The 23,701-nt window shown below is 36.3% G+C and overlaps 1 protein-coding gene across 7 annotated transcripts in view; it reads left to right on the top strand.

Annotated features, from left to right (window-relative positions):
• Positions 1-23,701, top strand: part of SLC9B2 (solute carrier family 9 member B2) — an 88,048-nt gene that overhangs the window by 62,180 nt on the left and 2,167 nt on the right. For 5 of the 7 annotated variants that reach the window (XM_037830365.1, XM_037830363.1, XM_037830361.1 and 2 more), the window contains 3 exons: positions 108-257; positions 16,702-16,810; positions 19,255-19,391. In XM_037830365.1, the coding sequence (XP_037686293.1) occupies positions 108-257; positions 16,702-16,810; positions 19,255-19,391 (396 nt within the window). Of the gene's footprint in view, positions 1-107; positions 258-16,701; positions 16,811-19,254; positions 19,392-19,725; positions 21,594-23,701 lie in introns of those variants that run through there. The other 2 variants (XR_005215925.1, XM_037830366.1) reach the window with 2 other exon arrangements.

Below are 23,701 nucleotides of genomic sequence, written 5' to 3'. Positions count from 1 at the left end.
CAGATATGACATTTTTATTTTCCTATAAATCTTTTATATAGAAAAATAAATAACTAGAAATCGGTTATTTGAAATAATTGAACTAATTGACTTTTTTTCTCCAAAAGGGCAAACTTGTGTGGAAGAGAGCATTTCTCATTTTGGGGTTCTCTGTGCTGGCTGTGTTCAGCAGCATGAATTTTGGTTTCCCAGGATCTGGAGGATTGTGCACATTGGTCATGGCCTTCCTAGTAGGCATGAGATGGACCAGCAAAAAGGTAAATTTTATTTTAAGTTCCGCTGTTCACAACTACTTTCTGGTCAGATTAATCTTTTCTTTCTAAATACTTTTTAAGTATAAAATTTATAACAATGTTGATCATAAAAGCTATTTTCTACACATGCACTAATGTACACATCCTTTTTTGTAATGTACAAATGTGCATTGTAATGTATGAATATGCATCCTTTTTTTTCCCCTTACACACTAATCTATAATTTAATGTCTTTATTTAATATATATCATGGACATATTTCCATGATGCCTTTATTATTCTTTGTAATGGCTGCAGAGTACTGCATTGTATAGCTATGCCATACTTTATTTAACCAGTCTCCTATAACAGACATTTAGGTTGTTTCTTGTTTTCTACTAAGACAAGCAGTGCTTCAGGAAAATATCCTTATATATACTGTGTTTCATAAACACTAAGACTATCAATTCTAAGAAACAACATTATTTTATATGCCACCAAGAAAGGGGAAAAAAATGCTGCAAGTTAAACAATGGTGGGCCATCCTAATTTCAGAAATGTTAAAATGTGAAAAATATGTGTGTCTTAGAATAAATGAAATATATCATATATTTGAATTTATCTATAAGATAAATTTCCAGAAATAGGATTGCACCATGAAAAGGTATGCATATTGAAACTTTTGATGGACAGAATCAATTTGCCCTATTAAAAGGCTACACCCATTTACATTCCCGACAACAGTATGTAAGAGGATCTTTTTCTCTGGCATGAGTATTTTCAGTCTTCAGTTTTTTTGCTAATCTGATAAGTGAAACACGTATCTCATTATTGATCTGATTTGCATTGCTTTATGAGTGAAAGTAATCATCTTTTCAATATATATACTAGCCAGTTCAGAAGCTTTTGCCCATATTTTTTTTATTTTCATTTTATTGAGATATATTCACATACCACGCAGTCATACAAAACAAATCGTACATTCGATTGTTCACAGTACCATTACATAGTTGTACATTCATCACCTAAATCAATCCCTGACACCTTCATTAGCACACACACAAAAATAACAACAATAATGATTAAAGTGGAAAAGAGCAATTGAAGTAAAAAAGAACACTGAGTACCTTTGTCTGTTTGTTTGTTTCCTTCCCCTATTTTTCTACTCATCCATCCATAAACTAGACAAAGTGGAGTGTGGTCCTTATGGCTTTCCCAATCCCATTGTCACCCCTCATAAGCTACATTTTTATACAATTATCTTCAAGATTCATGGGTTCTGGGTTGTAGTTTGATAGTTTCAGGTATCCACCACCAGCTACCCCAATTCTGTAGAACCTAAAAAGGGTTGTCTAAATTATGCATAAGAGTACCCACCAGAGTGACCTCTCGGCTCCTTTTGGAATCTCTCTGCCACTGAAGCTTATTTCATTTCCTTTCACATCCCCCTTTTGGTCAAGAAGATGTTCTCCGTCCCACGATGCCAGGTCTACATTCCTCCTCGGGAGTCATATTCCACGTTGCCGGGGAGATTTTGCCCATATTTTAAGACTTGTTTGAGATTTTCTTATTGATTTTTAAGATCATTAATATTATTAATTATCTTAATATGTGTGATGGAAATTAGCTGGTTGCTATTTATTTATCTTAATTTGAACTTGACCAGATCACATGCTATTCTGCTTAATGAAGAAACTATAGGAAGGTTACCTAAACTAAATGTAGGTCTATATCATTTTGGAATAATTGTACAAAACTTGAAGACAACTGTTCAAAATAATTAAGCTTAAAATAATTATTTATGTAAAGATCATAAGTCTTGAGATTAGGTACATAATCATATTCAGTTAAATGAATTTCTGCAGCGGGTCTACTGGAGACAGAATTTTATTGTGGGTAAACAGCATTCAGCTAGGCGACTTTCACCAAATAAGGGTATGATTATAAAAGTAGGACAAGTATGTTTGCAAATCATCTCTCTTTAGAGGAAGTATGGATTGGTAGAAGCTGCTGTAGCATTGTGTGGAGAAGGGTGCTGAGGCCACAGGAAAGAGAGATGAGATAGATTCTGAGTTTGGGTTGTACTTTAGAAAAGAGAAGAGTCCCTTTTCAACTCTGCTCTGGGCACTAGATGGACACCTAGGTTTGCTGCCTTGTCAGGAGACTTCACTACAAGACTTCTTTCAGGTCTGCTTTTTTAGTAGCAGCCTCTATATCATAAAATTCTACTTTCAGAAAATAAGTAACAGCATTCACCAAGAGCAAAGGTAAAGGTAAACAGACTTCTCAGCATAACTTGGGTACTCTAAGCATCCTCATCTTTCATAAACATTTGCTCTTGTCAGAACATTTGTTTTTACATGACTTCACTTTACTTGTGAGCTGAGGCAATGTTATCTCTCCTCATCTGGTCAGCCTTTCTCTATCCAGTCTCAGCTCGAGACAAAAGGGGTGCTGCCTCCTTGGTGCTTTACCTTGGTTATCTCTGAGGACTCACTGCGTTTGCCCTCTATCTAAGCCTTAAGCTCCTCACTAAACCACCTTGCTCTTTGGAGCTGATCTATACTTTTGCCCCAGGACAAAGATTTGCAATGGTCCTTTAGTATAGGGAAGCTACTGCATTTGCACTGTGACTGACCCTTTGCCCGACATTTGGGAAGTTTGTCTGGCATCAGTATTTGCCAAATGTCCCTTAATTTCTTCTTAATAGTAACCTTTTTTTCAGCACTGTAAAAATATCATATTAATGTGTAGACTGTGTTCTTTTAATAAAGTTTATTTTATCTTTGAGTATGAAAGTGGTATATGCACACTGTAGAACTTTGGAGGAAAAATGTTACAAAGAAAAGGAAAGACAAAAACCATCTGTAGGAGGCGGGGCAAGATGGCGGACTGGTGAGCTGTATGTTTTAGTTACTCCTCCAGGAAAGTAGGTAGAAAGCCAGGAACTGCGTGGACTGAACACCACAGAGCAATCTGACTTTGGGCATACTTCATACAACACTCATGAAAATGTGGAACTGCTGAGATCAGTGAAATCTGTAAGTTTTTGTGGCCAGCGGACCCGCACCCCTCCCTGCCAGGCTCAGTCCCGTGGGAGGAGGGGCTGTCAGCTCCGGGAAGCAGAAGGGAGAACTGCAGTGGCAGCCCTTATCGGAAACTCATTCTACCGATCCAAACTCCAACCATAGATAGACTGAGACCAGACACCAGAGAATCTCAGAGCAGCCAGCCCAGCAGAGAGGAGACAGGCATAGAAAAAAACAGCACGAAAAACTCGAAAATAAAAGCAAACGATTTTTGGAGTTCTGGTGAACATAGAAAGGGAAAGGGCAGAGCTCAGGCCCTGAGGCTCATATGCAAATCCCGAAGAAAAGCTGATCTCTCTGCCCTGTGGACCTTTCCTTAATGGCCCTAATTGCTTTGTCTCTTAGCATTTCAATAACCCATTAGATCTGTGAGGAGTGCCCTTTTATGTTTTTTTTTAATCCTTTTTTCTTTTTCTAAAACAATTACTCTAAGAAGCCCAATACAGAAAGCCTCAAAGACTTGCAATTTGGGCAGGTCAAGACAAGAGCAGGACTAAGAGAGCTCTGAGACAAAAGGCAATAATACAGTGGCTGAGGAAATTCACTAAACACCACAACTTCTCAAGAAAAGGGGGGTGTCCGCTCACAGCCATCATCCTAGTGGACAGGAAACACTCCTGCCCATTGCCAGCCCCATAGCCCAGAGCTGCCCCAGACAACCCAGTGTGACGGAAGTGCTTCAAATAACAGGCACACACCACAAAACTAGGCGTGGACATTAGCCTTCCCTGCAACCTCAGCTGATTGTCCCAGAGTTGGGAAGGTGGAGCAGTGTGAATTAACAAAGCCCCATTCAGCCATCATTTCAGCAGACTGGGAGCCTCCCTACACAGCCCAGCAGCCCAGAACTGCCCTGGGGGGACGGCACTCACCTGTGACATAGCACACTCATCCCTCAACAGAGGAACAGGGGGTGCACGGCCTGGAAGAGGGACCCACTCGAAACTCTCAGGAGTCATACGCCAATACCAAGGAATTGTGGGTCAGTGGCAGAGACAAACTGTGGCAGGACTGAACTGAAGGATTTAGACTACTGCAGCAGCTTTAAAACTCTAGGATCACCAGGGAGATTTGATTGTTAGAGCCACCCCCCTCTCCCTGACCACCCAGAAACACGCCCCATATACAGGGCGGGCAACACCAACTACACACACAAGCTTGGTACACCAATTGGACCCGACAAGACTCACTCCCCCACTCACCACAAAGGCAAAGCAGAGGAGAACTGGCTTGTGGAGAACAGGTGGCTCATGGACGCCACCTGCTGGTTAGTTAGAGAAAGTGTACTCCACGAAGGGGTAGATTGATAAATTAGAGATAAGGACTTCAATTGGTCTACAAATCCTGAAAGAACCCTATCAAGTTCAGCAAATGCCAAGAGGCCAAAAACAACAGAAAATTATAAAGCATATGAAAAAACCAGATGACATGGATAACCCAAGCCCAAGCACCCAAATCAAAAGATCAGAAGAGACACAGCACCTAGAGCAGCTACTCAAAGAACTAAAGATGAACAATGAGACCATAGTACGGGATACAAAGGATATCAAGAAGACCCTAGAAGAGCATAAAGAAGACATTGCAAGACTAAATAAAAAAATAGATGATCTTATGGAAATTAAAGAAACTGTTGACCAAATTAAAAAGATTCTGGACCCTCATAGTACAAGACTAGAGGAAGTTGGACAACGAATCAGTGACCTGGGAGATGACAGAATGGAAAATGAAAGTACAAAAGAAAGAATGGGGAAAAAAATTGAAAAAATTGAAACGGACCTCAGGGATATGATAGATTATATAAAACATCCGAATATAAGACTCATTGGTGTTCCAGAAGGGGAAGAAAAGGGTAAAGGTCTAGGAAGAGTATTCAAAGAAATTCTTGGGGAAAACTTCCCAAATCTTCTAAACAACATAAATACACAAATCATAAATGCCCACGAACTTCACATAGAATAAATCCAAATAAACCCACTCCGAGACATATTCTGATAACACTGTCAAACACGGAAGAGAAGGAGCAAGTTTTGAAAGCAGCAAGAGAAAAGCAATTCACCACATACAAAGGAAACAACATAAGACTAAGTAGTGACTACTCAGCAGCCACCATGGAGGCGAGAAGGCAGTGGCATGATATATTTAAAATTCTGAGTGAGAAAAATTTCCAACCAAGAATACTTTATCCAGCAAAGCTCTCCTTCAAATTTGAGGGAGAGCTTAAATTTTTCACAGACAAACAAATGCTGAGAGAATTTGCTAACAAGAGACCTGCCCTACTGGAGATACTAAAGGGAGCCCTACAGACAGAGAAACAAAGAAAGGACAGAGAGACTTGGAGAAAGGTTCAGTACTAAAGAGATTCGGTATGGGTACAATAAAGGATATTAATAGAGAGAGGGGAAAAATATGACAAACATAAACCAAAGGATAAGATGGCTGATTCAAGAAATACCTTCATGGTTATAACATTGAGCGTAAATGGATTAAACTCCCCAATTAAAAGATACAGATTCACAGAATGGACCAAAAAAAATGAACCATCAATATGTTGCATACAAGAGACTCATCTTACACACAGGGACACAAAGAAATTGAAAGTGAAAGGATGGAGAAAAATATTTCATGCAAGCTACAGCCAAAAGAAAGCAGGTGTAGCAATATTAATCTCAGATAAAATAGACTTCAAATGCAGGGATGTTTTGAGAGACAAAAAAGGCCACTACATACTAATAAAAGGGGCAATTCAACAAGAAGAAATAACAATTGTAAATGTCTATGCACCCAATCAAGGTGCCACAAAATACATGAGAGAAACACTGGCAAAACTAAAGGAAGCAATTGATGTTTCCACAATAATTGTGGGAGACTTCAACACATCACTCTCTCCTATAGATACATCAACCAGACAGAAGACCAATAAGGAAATTGAAAACCTAAACAATCTGATAAATGAATTAGATTTAACAGACATATACAGGACATTACATCCCAAATCACCAGGATACACATACTTTTCTAGTGCTCACGGAACTTTCTCCAGAATAGATCATATGCTGGGACATAAAACAAGCCTCAATAAATTTAAAAAGACTGAAATTATTCCAAGCACATTCTCTGACCACCATGGAATACAATTAGAAGTCAATAACCATCAGAGACTTAGAAAATTCACAAATACCTGGAGGTTAAACAACACACTCCTAAATAATCAGTGGGTTAAAGAAGAAATAGCAAGAGAAATTGCTAAATATATAGAGATCAGTGAAAATGAGAAAACAACATACCAAAACCTATGGGATGCATCAAAACAGTACTGAGGGGGAAATTTATAGCACTAAACGCATATATTAAAAAGGAAGAAAGAGCCAAAATCAAAGAACTAATGGATCAACTGAAGAAGCTAGAAAATGAAAAGCAAACCAATCCTAAACCAAGTGGAAGAAAAGAAATAACAAGGATTAAAGCAGAAATAAATGACATAGAGAAGAAAAAAACAATAGAGAGGATAAATATCACCAAAAGTTGGTTCTTTGAGAAGACCAACAAGATTGACATGCCCCTAGCTAGACTGACAAAATCAAAAAGAGAGAAGACCCATATAAACACAATAATGAATGAAAAAGGTGACATAACTGCAGATCCTGAAGAAATTAAAAAAATTATAAGAGGATACTATGAACAACGCTATGGCAACAAACTGGATAATGGAGAGGAAATGGACAATTTCCTGGAAACATATGAACAACCTAGACTGACCAGAGAAGAAATAGAAGACCTCAATCAACCCATCACAAGCAAAGAGATCCAATCAGTCATCAAAAAGCTTCCCACAAATAAATGTCCAGGGCCAGATGGCTTCACAGGGGAATTCTACCAAACTTTCCAGAAAGAACTGACACCAATCTTACTCAAACTCTTTCAAAACATTGAAGAAAATGGAACACTACCTAACTCATTTTATGAAGCTAACATCAATCTAATACCAAAACCAGGCAAAGATGCTACAAAAAAGGAAAACTACTGGCCAATCTCCCTAATGAATATAGATGCAAAAATCCTCAACAAAATACTTGCAAATCGAATCCAAAGACACATTAAAAAAATCATACACCATGACCAAGTGGGGTTCATTCCAGGCATGCAAGGATGGTTCAACATAAGAAAATCAATCAATGGATTACAAAACATTAACAATTCGAAAGGGAAAAATCAAATGATCATCTCAATAGATGCTGAAAAAGCATTTGACAAAATCCAAGATCCGTTTTTGATAAAAACACTTCAAAAGGTAGGAATTGAAGGAAACTTCCTCAATATGATAAAGAGCATATATGAAAAACCAACAGCCAGCATAGCACTCAATGGTGAGAGACTGAAAGCCTTCCCTCTAAGATCAGGAATAAGACAAGGATGCCCACTGTCACCACTGTTATTCAACATTGTGCTGGAAGTGCTAGCCAGGGCAATCTGGCAAGACAAAGAAATAAAAGGCATCCAAATTGGAAAAGAAGAAGTAAAACTGTCATTGTTTGCAGATGATATGATCTTATATCTGGAAAACCCCGAGAAATCAACGATACAGCTGCTAGAGCTAATAAACAAATTTAGCAAAGTAGCGGGATACAAGATTAATGCACATAAGTCAGTAATGTTTCTATATGCTAGAAATGAACAAACTGAAGAGACACTCAAGAAAAAGATACCATTTTCAATAGCAACTAAAAAAATCAAGTACCTAGGAATAAACTTAACCAAAGATGTAAAAGACCTATACAAAGAAAACTGCATAACTCTACTAAAAGAAATAGAAGGGGATCTTAAAAGATGGAAAAATATTCCATGTTCATGGATAGGAAGGCTAAATGTCATTAAGATGTCGCTTCTACCCAAACTCATCTACAGATTCAATGCAATCCCAATCAAAATTCCAACAACCTACTTTGCAGACTTGGAAAAGGTAGCTATGAAATTTATTTGGAAAGGGAAGATGCCTCGAATTGCTAAAGACACTCTAAAAAAGAAAAACGAAGTGGGAGGGCTTACACTTCCTGACTTTGAAGCTTATTATAAAGCCACAGTAGTCAAAACAGCATGGTACTGGCACAAAGATAGACATTTAGATCAATGGAATGGAATTGAGAATTCGGAGATAGACCCCCAGATCTATGGCCGAATGATCTTTGATAAGGCCCCCATAGTCACTGAACTGAGTCATAATGGTCTTTTCAACAAATGGGGCTGGGAGAGTTGGATATCCATATCCAAAAGAATGAAAGAGGACCCCTACCTCACACCCTACACAAAAATTAACTCCAAATGGACCAAAGATCTCAATATAAAAGAAAGTACCATAAAACTCCTAGAAGATAATGTAGGAAAACATCTTCAAGACCTTGTATTAGGCGGACACTTCTTAGACTTTACACCTAAAGCACAAGCAACAAAAGAAAAAATAAATAAATGGGAACTCCTCAAGCTTAGAAGTTTCTGTACCTCAGAGGAATTTCTCAAAAAGGTAAAGAGGCAGCCAACTCAATGGGAAAAAATTTTTGGAAACCATGTATCTGACAAAAGACTGATATCTTGCATATATAAAGAAATCCTACAAGTCAATGACAATAGTACAGACAGCCCAATTATAAAATGGGCAAAAGATATGAAAAGACAGTTCTCTGAAGAGGAAATACAAATGGCCAAGAAGCACATGAAAAAATGTTCAGCTTCACTAGCTATTAGAGAGATGCAAATTAAGATCACAATGAGATACCATCTCACACCGATTAGAATGGCTGCCATTAAACAAACAGGAAACTACAAATGCTGGAGGGGATGTGGAGAAATTGGAACTCTTATTCATTGTTGGTGGGACTGTATAATGGTTCAGCCACTCTGGAAGTCAGTCTGGCAGTTCCTTAGAAAACTAGATATAGAGATACCATTCAATCCAGCGATTGCACTTCTCGGTATATACCCAAAAGATCGGAAAGCAGTGACACGAACAGATATCTGCACGCCAATGTTCATATCAGCATTATTCACAATTGCCAAGAGATGGAAACAACCCAAATGTCCTTCAACAGATGAGTGGATAAAGAAAATGTGGTATATACACACGATGGAATACTACACGGCAGTAGGAAGGAATGATCTCGTGAAACATATGACAACATGGAAGAACCTTGAAGATATAATGCTGAGCGAAATAAGCCAGGCACAAAAAGAGAAATATTATATGCTACCACTAATGTGAACTTTGAAAAATGTAAAACAAATGGTTTATAATGTAGAATGTAGGGGAACTAGCAATAGAGAGCAATTAAGGAAGGGGGAACAATAATCCAAGAAGAACAGATAAGCTATTTAACGTTCTGGGGATGCCCAGGAATGACTATGGTCTGTTAATTTCTGATGGATATAGTAGGAACAAGTTCACAGAAATGTTGCTATATTAGGTAACTTTCTTGGGGTATAGTAGGAACATGTTGGAAGTAAAGCAGTTATCTTAGATTAGTTGTCGTTTTCTTACTCCCTTGTTATGGTCTCTTTGAAATGTTCTTTTATTGTATGTGTTTTTTTTTTAATTTTTTTTAATTTTTTTTTTCATATAGTTGATTTTTAAAAAAAAAATAAGTTAAAAAAGAAAAAACAAGGAAAAAAAATATGTAGAGCCCCCTTGAGGAGCCTGTGGAGAATGCAGAGATATTGGCCTACCCCACCTCGATGGTTGCTAACATGACCACAGACTTAGGGGACTGGTGGTTTGATGGGTTGAGCCTTCTACCATAGGATTTACCCTTGGGAAGACGGTTGCTGCAAAGGAGAGGCTAGGCCTCCCTATAATTGTGCCTAACAGCGTCCTCCCAAATGCCTCTTTGTTGCTCAGATGTGGCCCTCTCTCTCTAGCTAAGCCAACTTGAAAGGTGAAATCACTGCCCTCCCCCCTACGTGGGATCAGACACCCAGGGGAGTGAATCTTCCTGGCAACGTGGAATATGACTCCTGGGGAGGAATGTAGACCTGGCATCATGGGACGGAGAACATCTTCTTGACCAAAAGGGGGATGTGAAAGGAAATGAAATAAGCTTCAGTGGCAGAGAGATTCCAAAAGGAGCTGAGAGGTCACTCTGGTGGGCACTCTTATGCATAATTTAGACAACCCTTTTTAGGTTCTAAAGAATTGGGGTAGCTGGTGGTGGATACCTGAAACTATCAAACTACAACCCAGAACCCATGAATCTCGAAGACAATTGTATAAAAATGTAGCTTATGAGGGGTGTCAATGGGATTTGGAAAGCCATAAGGACCACACTCCACTTTGTCTAGTTTATGGATGGATGAGTAGAAAAATAGGGGAAGGAAACAAACAAACAGACAAAGGCACCCAGTGTTCTTTTTTACTTCAATTGCTCTTTTTCACTTTAATTATTATTCTTGTTATTTTTGTGTATGTGCTAATGAAGGTGTCAGGGATTGATTTAGGTGATGAATGTACAACTATGTAATGGTACTGTGAACAATCGAATGTACGATTTGTTTTGTAGGACTGCGTGGTATGTGAATATATCTCAATAAAATGAAGATTAAAAAAAAAACCATCTGTAATTCTACCACCTGAAGACAATAGTTCATCAAACTATTTAAATATTTTGACTTATTTACCTTCAGTTTATTCAACAGTAAAATTCTCAAATATATTTGTAGTAAGTTTTTTAAAATTGAACTTTACAGGTAAATGCTTTCCATTGTGACTTCTTAAAAATCTTCAAAAATTACATCTAACTTATTATATTATACTGTCATGGGGGAAAAGAGGGGAGAGAACTAATAAAATTTCAGGGCCATTCTGTATGGCCCTGTGCTAGGCGCTAAATGGATATTCTTATTTATCTTCACATACACACCCTTTGAGGAAGTATTACTATTTCCATTTTATGAAGAGTATAAGTCAGAAAAACTTAAATAACATGTCCAAAGTCACAAAACTAGGAACTGGCCTTGCTGAGATTTGAGTTCAGGTTTATCTGACTCCAAAGTCACTTGTACTACCCTGGAAATGTAGCATTTTTGTGCAGGCCACATTTTTATATTTTGGCATCTACTTAAGTAACACATGCTAAATGAAAGAAAAGCATTATAATCCTAAACTTTGCCATTTAAAACTGTTTCTAAATTCATAAATTATAGGATAAAAAGAAAGAAACAATGAGAAGGAGCAATCTCATTTGGAATAGACCATAAAAGAGTAGTTTTAGCAGCAGAAATCTCAAAGGGAAGGCTCATGCCTATGGAATTGGCCATTGATTATGGGCACAAAAAGAAAAAGGAGGTAAAGGAAAACTTGGATAGATTTCAATTACACTATTCTTCAGAAAAACTATCATGTGGATTATGTAGAAAAAGTGGTTGTAAACTGAGACATAGGGTTGATTTGCCTACATTTGCCACAACTTTGCCTAAATATACAGAAGAAATCAATGTATTCCCATAACCCAGAGAAAGAATCACCATTAAAGTATATTTTCCATGTTTACCGTTGGTCACTTGCTTATGTATATATCTACACACGCACACATGTACATGTACTATATATTTTTTTAACCATTCCCACAGAGCTATGTATTTAGGTTATTTTCAGTCTCTGCTGTTTTAAGTTATGCTGAAATCCAATTTTTGATTATTTCCTTAGGGCACATTCGTAACAGTGAAATATTTGAGTCAAATAATAAGACATTTTGAAGGTTTTGACACATATTACCATACTGCTTCTAGAGTTGTATCAATTTACTTTCCCATCAGCAATATATAAAGTACTTATCTCACTACAATCTTATCAAACTTTAGCATGCCTGGGGATCACTTGGAAGACTTGTTAAAACAGATTTCTGAGCCCCACCCCCAAATTTCTGATTTAGTAAGTCTAGGGTGGGCCTGAGAATTTGCGCTTTTATCGAGTTCCAGGTGATGCATCTTTTCTTATGTTCAGTGATCGTTTGAATTTCCTCTTATGTGAATCATTTCTGCCTATACATCACCCATTTTTCTATTTGATTTTATGTCTTTTCTTATCTTTTGAATATTGCTCCTTACTCTGTTTTACATGCTGAAGATATTTTCTCCTAGTCACTCATCTTTTTTTTGTTGTTGTTGTTCTATTGGGAAAAAGAAACCACACAGTACAGTAACTTGAACAGGGGAAGTTTAATATAAAGAATTATTAACTACAACAGGATGTTGGAGTAACAAGGGACTGGCTAATTAGAAGTAAAGAGAATTCTAAAGAATATAGGAATAGCAGCTATAAAGAGCAGCCATTACCCCTAGAACTGAGTTAGAGCACCTAAGGAAGACACCCTCCCACCCTTCTCCCAAGGCTGACTTTGGGAACGGGCACAGCTGTGGTTCACCGGATGGCCAAGAAGTCACTATGGGCTATGCCTGTGAAATTTGCTGGAAGCCCATTCTCCGCACTTGCAGGAAATCTACCCTTTAGAGTGTTTGGGAAGGTGACTTGCCAGACGCAGTCTGCTGTGAAACTTCCCATGGGGTGTCCTGGGGAAAGCTTCTGGCCACTGGGTGCTGCTGGCCACTATTTACCTTAGAAGCCTGGGCTGGATAAGCACCCAGGCTGCAGGTGCCTCGTGTTGAAGGGCATGTTACAGAATCCTGCTGGGCGGAGGCACAGAAACCAGGAAGAAAGCCTCCTTCCTCTTGCAGTATCTCTCCAGGGCCCTCTACACACAAAGCTTAACATAGTTCCAACTGGCAAAGGAAAAATATTTAAAGGGCCCATTTCCATATTCTGCAAAGCAGACAATGAAAGGATAATTTGGAGCAGAGCACTTGATAAATTGATAATTGGCACTGTACTTTACCATACCTGGGATTTACTTTTGTCAAGGATTTGATGATTTTTTATATTATTTTTGTAAAGATAAAATAAAATTGGTAGCAAGCTAAAAGTCCATCAATAAAGAAATGATTGAATAAACCATGGTACTTCCATACCATGGATTACCTGTGCATCAAGAATGTGGTACATATATAGATGAATGTACTAATATTGTAAGATCTCTAAGTTATATTGAATAAAAATTAATGTAAAATTTTCAACTATGACATAGTATTATGTATTGCATACAATATGTACATAAATATAGCAAATGTATACAAACCTGTCTGGAATAATGTACAGCAAACTAGTGAGAGTGATTACCTTCACTCTTTAAGCATTTTCCAGTAGAGAATCTAAGCGGATTCAAAAAATTAAAAACTAAACCCAAATCTTCTTATTTCTCAAACATGATATATGTAATTAAGAGAGGTTAGTGAGATATAGAACTAGAATGTAGAAAATTCAGAAGGTCCAAGATTGAGAAATACACAGACTAATGTGACAGTTTGAACAATTTTAAATGTCTAGCCATGACTTCAAATATTAAATTGCCTAAACTGACTTCAAAGCATGAGAGAAAAAATGTCCAAAATTATAAAAATTAAGAATTCCTGTCTCTAAATTCAATTTAAAAAATAAATTCCTATTGCTCTTTCAGTAGTTGTAAATGAATGAATGATACAGTCCCTTGAGTATATAAAAATCTTTCTAGTCATGACCCCGAAATTAGGATTTAATGTGAACACACTTTTATTATTAAATATTTATTGATACTACTAAAAAAAGGGGGGGAAGTTCTGCAAAGAAAAGAAGAAAAAAAATATGCATGAAATGGAGGAAAGCCTTCTAAGAATTATTGTTTCAAGATTTTAGCAGCTCTTACAAATAAGAAAAGAACAATTCTGGAAAATTATCCAGTCAGTTCATGATATCAAATATGAACAACTGCTGAGTGTGTAGTTCAGGGCCTCACAATAATTCTTTGTGTCATTAATATTTGATGAATGAGTATATATAGGGCTTTGTTTCCTTCAGTGCTTAAATCAGGTATGAACTCAGGCCCATTACTATTCTGATGACATGAACTTATGGGATTGGGAAATATGCCTTAAGCTAAAATTAAAAATAGGAAGATTTAAGACCTATCTTAATCATCATAAAAATCAGCATTGCAAAGACTCATGTATTCAGAGCACATAACAATCTATGCTGGACATAAGTAAGGAATATTGATTTATTCCTTCTTACCTGTGTTCATATGCATTAGTAAATTAGTTTTTTTTAAAATGTGATTCATGAAAATTTTTATTTAATTTGCAAGGAATAAAGCCCTGAAACTCTCACTAAAGTAAGCAATATTTTTCAGGGAGAAAACTTAAAAACACGGAACACTATGTTTCTGTTATTAGGTTTATTTCTAGGTCTGAGTTGGAAAATTTATTTTTTCCATTTTTTTTAATCTTAGCTAATACAGATTTGACAATAATTAATAAAAATGTTACTCCATTACTCATGGCTTTTTCATACTATGCTTTGATGTTCTAATCTGGTCCTGCTATCATTTCTTTTAAATTTTTCAAATCAAAGTGTTGCTGAGTACAAATGCTATATTACTTCACAGTAGTAGAATGGGGTTTGGATTGTTCGTGGAATTGTGGAATTTTAAAGCAAGAAAAGAATTTATCAGAATTTTAGATGAAGAAACTAGTACTTAGAAGAATTAAATTTTACAGACACTTTTTAAAAAGAGATGCTTTCACTTATCAGATTATCAAAGTTCCAGAAGTGTGACCGCATACTATGATGGTAAGTTTGTAGGAAAATATGCACACTTATACCTTGCCAATGGAAGGCAATTTGGCTGTCTATCAGAATTGCTCTTTGACTCAGCAATTATATTTTTAGGTATTTATGCTGTCTATATACTTGCACACATATGAAATACAATTGATCTGTTTGTTACAGTATTTTTCTGTACAAGAATGCTCTTTCATGAATTATGACAAATGTATGACACTAAGGTGTTAATAATAGGATGGCATATGGGAAAAATACACCTAATGTAAACTATGAATGATAGTTAATAGTACTATTTTAATAATTTTTCATCAATTGTAACAAAGGTAACTACTGTTTAAAAAAATAGTACAATTACAAAAAAGTGCTATCATTAATTATAACAAATGTTCGACACCAATGAAACATGTTGGCGATGGGATAGTGTATGGAAATCCTGTATTTTATGCAACTTCTCTAATAAAATTTTTTTTAAATAAAAAAACTATCAGAAAGTATCAAATAATGTATGCTGAATCTCTAATTGGAATACAATGGAGCTTTAAAAATAAATGAGGAAACTTTTTATGTAGCCAGAGGGAATAATTGCCCAGATATTTTGTTAAGTAGGTACACGATAGTTTGCATATTAATAATTTATGCTATTATTTTATAGACAAGTAAGGAAAAGAATATATTTGTATATTTGCTTTTATGTGCATAAGATCAAATAACAGGTGTTTCCAGTTAAGAGGGCATCTGAGTGCCTAGGGGGGACAAAGAAAGACTTTCCACTGGTTGCTCTTTTATACGTATTGATTTTTGATGAATGTATTACCTATTGATATAGCTGGATAGATCAATAGAAAATTAGGTAGGTAATTAGATACAGTGACAAACTGAGAAGGGTAGTAAAGGATCTCCTAACTTATTAAATTTGAAGTAATGAGAATTTCAGAATGTTTAGTCTTAGGATAGATACAATAGCTGTATTCACATATTGATGGCCTACTGTGTGGAAATTGATGGTCCTGTGATTTCTTTATGAAAGCAAAATCTAGTGGAAAGTTACAGGAAGACATGTTTTGCCTCAATGTTAAGTAATAGCGTCCTAACAATTAGAGCTACTCAGGAGCTGAAGAGCTGCCTCAAGACACATTGTGTATAGACTGTGGTATTATGGTGAGGTCCTGCAAGTCTGGGGTCCTCTGACCCAGTGACAAACCAAGATGAGAATCTGTGTTTTTCTTTCCACATTATGTGATTTCAGAATAAAAGTTGGTGTCTAACTTGCACCAAATCAGAGGATTAGTACAAAATTAAAAGTTTGCATAAAATACAAATAAATACATGTACAGTTTTAAAAGTTTTCAGATTCACATGATTAATTACCTGACAATTGCGTATTCAGAGGTAGAAGTCCTCCCAAAATTGTAAGAATCTTTACAACTAACGACTATTTGTAAATCAACACTAAATATGCTAAAGCATCTCACACAATATCTTAACTGTCCCCATGCAACTTTTTGCTTTATTCTAGCTAACTTCTATTTATAGATAACAAGAAATAAAGCCTATGTCAAATCAAATGAACTCAAATTTAAAACTATAAAATTGCTGGTGCTTGTAATTTCACATAGTAAAATAATCTTTGTGTGTATTTGTTGCTGTGTGTGTGTGTGTGTGTGTGTTTTGTTTGTTTTTCTTTTAGGCAGAGGTTGAAAAAATAATTGCAGTTGCCTGGGACATTTTTCAGCCCCTTCTTTTTGGGCTGATTGGCGCAGAAGTATCTATTGCATCTCTCAGAGCAGAAACTGTTGGTAAGAATTTCAAGGTAGCACTTTTAAATTAAAATGATGTCTTTCTATATCCGGTTGAAATATTTTTAACAGATGTGTATTCAGTGGTTTAATCTAAGGCTTTTAGACAGTTGGTTAGACAATAATACTAGTATATCTAAAACAGTGAATTTTATACCATTTTGTTCCTTGTAAAGAAAGGTGCCACTGCTGACCACTATCAAGATAATACAGGCCTTAAAATATTTTTCCCAGAATAATAATGTTATTGTTCATCCAGCCTTGGATTCAAAGGCCAGAATTTTAAAGAAAACTAGTCAGTTATAAATATGTACCCAGGGAAGAGAAATGTTTGTTCATTCATTCTTTTATTCATGCATACATTCAAACATCATCATATTAAAATACTCTTGTTTCGTAGCACTGAACTTGAAAATTAATTAGCTTACATATTCATTGTTTCCCCTTTCCTCCCATCACAATATTCTTCCACCCTTACTAGCAATCCCATCCACTGCCACCTTCTGAATCTCAGACATGGATTCTTCCCTTTTTCTTATACATCTTCAAATATCCTTGTCTCAGTTTTCTTCTCTTCAGAATTACACAGACTCTAATCTCTCCTATTTAAAAAAAAAAAACACACAAACCCTTCCTTCATTTCACTTCCCCCCTCACCTGCCACACTACCTCTCTCTTCCTCTTTCAAACTTTTCAAAAGAGGTAACTACATTTCCCTTTTCCACTTTTTCATTCCCCATTCCCTTCCTCAACACATTTAATACAGCTTCTGTCCCATCAAACAACCAAACCTGTTCTCATCAAGATGATATTGTTAAAATCAGTGAATACTTATATCTTTATTGTACTTAACTTCTGAGCAACATTTGAGTGTCTCTTTAAGACACTCTCTTACTCTGAATTCTGACGCTTCATGTTTTCCAGTTCCTACCTTTACACTGTGTGTCTTTCTTTACACTATGTGTGGCGTACATGAAGCTCTTCATCAGTTATTTCCAAAGCCTTCTCTTTTCACTATGTATTACTTCTCTGAGATTATCTACATTCAATGTCTTCAAATATCAACTATATAAATACAAAATATTTATCTCTAAAACAATTTATCCAGTTGCAAATTGGATGTCACCACTTGTGTGTCCCATAAAACTTCAACCTCAGTATGTCTAAAACTTACTTACATCATCCTCTCTCCAAACCTCCTCCTCCTTCAGTGTTTCCTTTTGAGAGTGGTACTCTCTCTTTTGTATCTTGTACTTCAAGCAACAGATACTTTTGAATACTGACTGACCTGGGAGAAATACCCTTCAACAAAAGTGCTACAAACTCTTTCTATTAAAAAACCATATTGCAGAATCACAACAGATCTTCCAGAAAGTCTATCTGGAGTTTTACCAGCCCTTTGAACTTGGGAAAGTTGTTTATCCTCCCTCTCTGGACTTCAGTTTTTTAAGCTTTAAAATGAGAATAATAATAGCATCTACTCCACAGGTTGTAAAGATTAAGTAAAATAGTGCACTTAAGGCTTAGCCAGTACCTGGCATAGAGTAAACAATCAACAAATGCTATTTTACTTTGTAACTGTATTTCTCACCAGTCACCTTAGCTGAGGTCCAGTAGCCAGCAGCAGAGCTAGTCAAAATCCCTTATTTTTCAAATCAGAATGAACTTGTCCATATCAGCAAATAGCTGTAAACAACTGAATTAAGTTGCTGTGAAAGTCATCCAGGGCTAATGTGCAGTCAGTATGCACCAATATAGTGAAACAGTTATGTAACTACTGCCTGTGTCCATTCAGATTGGTGAGTACCATGCCAGTCACATTCTGATTGGCCAGTAGCCTCCATAATGACTGATAAATATTTTGAATGTCACCTCTGGCTTTATACTCTGTAAAGAATCCTCAACCTCTTTGATGAAAATATAATTGTTTACTCTTCTTTTCCCTCTTATCAGCTTGTTTATACTTCATTTACCACAGAGTATATAAAGTTAGTTCATGTTTCTTCCTCTGACTTTGATATAAAGGCAGAGTCTGTCCATTATAGGTCTTTGTGTACCCAGTGCCTAGTTCAAAGCCTGTCATGCATAATTATCATTTAATAAATTCTTATTAAATGAACACATGGAAAAAAGTGTTGTTCTTGCTATAAAACATAAGAAATTTGACATTCAAATCTCCTTTGTAGAAATTAAATATGCTTAATTAATTTCTGGTGTTATTCTAGGGAAAACGTCTTATTTTAAACAAATAGTCTGATTGATTGTTGCTATTGGTTTTTCTGCTAAATCATGCCTAACCATATTTGTATTATTAGGTTTTTTTTAATGTTCTTTAATTATTTCTGTTGATAGTCTTTTGAATCAGTAATGGTGAAATGCTATTTCCCACCCCAACCTCCCCCCCCAGTATCTCATCATTTTTGAAAATTGCATTTTTCTTACAGGGCTCTGTATTGCCACATTGGGCATTGCAGTATTGATACGAATTTTGACTACATTTCTGATGGTGTGTTTTGCTGGTTTTAACCTAAAGGAAAAGATATTTATTTCTTTTGCATGGCTCCCCAAGGCCACAGTCCAGGTAATGATGAATAGGATGGCCTAGTATTCTAACTGCTATTTCTATATGATACCTTGAAATATTGAATGAGAAGACTTTTAAAATTTAGTGACAATAAGTATTTAAAGTTTGATTTATGAAAATAGTTTATACTTATATAGTCTGTAAAAGTTTAATTTTTACTATACTGATTCCTTAAATATGGCAGCTCATTTAAGTTTCTTTAGATCATCAGAATATAGCTAAAAATGCAATCCCTACACTACTAGAAAGCAGTAGTAGTAGGATTGATAGATTTGAACTATTAGTCCTATCTCTCTAAATCATACACAGTTTTCAATTCTTTTTATTTCAGTATTTTTCAAGAAGAGAGTGACACAGAAATGGCATGACCCATCTTAGTGTTTGGAAATACTCCCATTTTAACATGACTGATTATCAGTGATGCTTGGACACAGTTTTTATATATAACAGAAAAAGAAGATTATTGGTAAATAACTCAGAAAATGCTTTCTTGACTTCCTAGATTATCAGTTGATAGTAAGTTATTCAAACAAGCTAACATTCCTGCCGATGTCTCATTCACTTGACATGAAATTTTACATTCTAATAAGCAAGTGATCAAGAAAGCATTTACAGATAGGTGTTTAAAGCTGTTGATCATGGATTTGGTAGGATATCTGTAATTACTAACTAAATTAGAACTGTATAAGCTGTGATTTGTTGCAAATATAATACATTACTCATTGTATCATGTGTTTTCAAACTAATTGTAGCAAACCAGGTTTCATGTTTCACCCCAGATTCTTTTGCAATTATTAAATATGCAAATTTCTACTTTCATGGAATTAAAAATCAGGTGTTCTTAATTTAAGAAGCTTTGGGGGATGTGTATACTCTGTAATTATATGCCAGATTTTGTGAGACAATTGGGCATTATTCCAGAGAAGTCCCTCCCCTCCCATCAGACTTTCAAAGATACCTGAGAAATAATGAGGTTACTGTAGTACAATAAGTGGAATAACTTCTGACTCACTATGTCTCCACCTTTCACTCAATTTCTATTAGCTTTGGCAGATAAATATCAACATATTTATCTAGTAGCTTTTGTATGAAAGATTTGTTACAAAATGTCAAGATGTGAAAGAAGGCACTTTCCTTCCATCAAGCTAAATTTTTAAATAAGGAAAAAATATATAGGATGTGTTGGATGTTTGTTCTATAGAGGCAAGTATTATGTAGAAATTTTTTTTCTCCTTTTGCCACTTCACAAGAAACAAAACATATATATATATATATTTTTTTAAGCTTCTTTGTCCATGACCCTCTATAAGAAATATATTTTACATCACAACCCAGCATATATACAAACCCCAAAGCATGCACACACGTACACATACACACAGAGAGAACTGAAAGAAAGATACTGTGCTGAAATGTGTGCGGTTCTTACCAAGAATCTATGAAGCATTAAATTAGTTATGGTATAAGATAAGCTGCAGTAACAAAGAGCCTCCAAAATGAATCTCAGGGAGATTCACTCCCCTGAGAGTCATGCCCCTTGTTGGGGGGGAGGTTAATGAATTTGTTTGCCGAGTTGGGCTTAGAAATGATTATCATAACATAATATTAAGTGAGAGGCCAGCATGGACATGCCAAAGCTGACAGGGTAACTGCCATCCTCAGTGTGTAACTTCCATTCATGGGCCCAAGGTGACAGTTCCAACTCTCACCATGTTCCATCCAGTGAAGAGGAAAAAGAATAAGGGACACACTTGCTCCATTCTTCAGGGCGCAATCTATAAGCAGTATTTATCACTTACGCTCACCACTCAGTGGCCAGAACTTAGAAACACAGCTTTATCAAGTTGCAAAGGAGGCTGGACAGCTTTGTGACAGGCTAAAACTCAGGAGTTCTAATATTGAAGAGAAAAGGGGAGCGTTCAGATATTTGTAGACAACTCTGTCATTGGATCTGATATTTTCACTTCTGTTTTCATTGTCGTGGAGGCTAACATTGTTGTGCTCTGTAGAATAAACTGATAATAAGATTGATTAGTATATATTTCCCCAGGTGCATTCATAATATTGCACTTTGTCTCTAAAAGAAAATGAGAATTTTCATAATACTTTCAGAAGATAAATTCTATTTTTTCATTTTTTTTATTGTGAACTTAAACATCTAGACATAACAGTGATAACTTTCAGTGTACAATTTTACAAGTAGTTAGAGAGCAAATCTCTAAGAATGTCATGGGTCACAGTGCCACAGCTTCAGCCATTTCCATTATTGTAAAATATAACATACATACAGAATGGTGTCATCTCTCAATGTACAGCTCAACAAGCAGTTATATAGGTAATTTTGAAAATTTCAGTTCTTTCCTTATTATGCAACACAAAGTATGTACAGAAAGGTGAAGACCTTCAAGGCACAATTCAGCAAGCAGCTGTAGAACAAATCCCAAGGGTGCTATAGGCTGTAGTTCCACCATGTCATTTACCTCCTTCCAGCCATTCCAACACCCCAGCATCCAAAATATAGATATATATATATATAATTATATAAAGTTTCAGTATCCATAGATCTTTGTTCAATCTTATCCTCTCAATCTCTTTCTCCATCTTCAGGGGTGTCTAGGCAGTGAGCACACTAACTTGTTCATATTAAAAGGGGGTATTGACAGTACGGGGAAGGGGGCCGCATCTGATAGTTGATCTTAAAGAGGCTGTTGCCTCTGGGTTTTAGTACTTGTCTGGTATAGGAATACTCTAGTGTATTTAAGTTTCTGAAAGATAAAACTCAGTGAGTGCATCTTGTATAGAATATCAAGTAGGGACCTAGGTATTTGGAGACTATTTTGGTAAGGGCATGGCATGCTGTGACCAATTAGGATTCTAACTGGAGCTTCCATAAGAGAAACCTCCAGGATAGCCTCTCGACTCTATTTGGGATCTGTCAGCCACTGTGACCTCAGCTTGTTACCTTTCTTTTTTCCCCCCTTTTGGTCAAGTAGGCATTTTCAATCCCTCACTGCCAGGGCCAGGCTCATTCCTGGGAATCATGTCCCACATCACCAGGGAGATTCACTCCCCTGAGAGTCATGCCCCTTGTTGGGGGGGACGTTAATGAATTTGTTTGCCGAGTTGGGCTTAGAGAGAGAGAGAGGCCACATCTGAGCAACAAAGAGGTTGCCTGGAGGTGCCTCTTAAGCGTGATTATAGGAGGACTCAGCCTCCTATTTACAACCCTAAATTTCACAAGAGCAAGTCTCAAGTCAAGGGCTTGACTTATTAAGTAGTGGGTTCCTAACTTTACTTAATATATATTCTATCCCAAGATAAATGGTCAGTTTCTTACATTATCTTCACTTAGTTGTACAATGATCATCACTCTCAACTTTAAATGATTATCTTAACATAATACATCCCAGAGCTCTTACCAGCTGCTAATTATTCATCCCTAGTATTAGTGTAGAGTTGGTAAGATATTCCTATTAAATATAGTCAATGCGTAATGGGTAGTTTTTCCATACCACTCTGTTGTTAACCCTGTGCAGCAGTGTCATACCTTATAAGTATATCATGCTAGCACTTATTTAGGTTTTTGGTGCTACTCTGTGGGTTGCTTGCCTTTAAACAACCATTTACAAGCATGTTGAACTTCAATGTGTCACTGATACTTATAATCCCATTAACGTACCATAGTCACACCTGGCCATTCCACTAAGATCATCCTTATTATCATTTCTGTACATATTAGATTATTGTTCCCCTTTCACTAGGTTCTGACTATCTCTAGGTCCACTATAGTCTCCATTTTAAGACACTTACTTTACGTTTTTCACAGAGTTCATATTAGTGGTAACATATAATATCTCCCCTTTTGTGTCTGGCTTATTTCACTCAGCATTATGTCTTTGAGGTTCATCCATGTTGTCATATGTTTCATGACCTCATTCCTTCTTACTGCTGCATAGTATTCCATCATGTGTATATACCACATTTTATTTATCCACTCATCTGTTGAAGGACATCTGGATTGTTCCCATCTCCTTGCAATTGTGAACAGTGCCGCTATGAACATTGGTGTGCAAGTATCTGTTCATGTCACTGCTTTCAGACCTAGTAGATAAATTCTAAATAAAATATTTCACCAACTCCTGGGACAAAGAGTTACCAAATACCTAATAAGATTAACTTCAATTTCCTGTATTGCTTACTTCTTTCATGTTTCATCATGTTTAATGATTAGTTTAAATTCTAAAGTAATACTATTCTTACATTTTTAGCCCAAATTTAAAACTTCATCATCTTCCAATAATTATCAC

This window comes from Choloepus didactylus, chromosome 3, assembly GCF_015220235.1.
Source record: "Choloepus didactylus isolate mChoDid1 chromosome 3, mChoDid1.pri, whole genome shotgun sequence".
Classification (NCBI taxonomy): domain Eukaryota; kingdom Metazoa; phylum Chordata; class Mammalia; order Pilosa; family Megalonychidae; genus Choloepus; species Choloepus didactylus.
The sequence above is the reverse complement of the archived record's forward strand: the minus strand, read 5'-3'. Positions and strand labels throughout refer to the sequence as shown.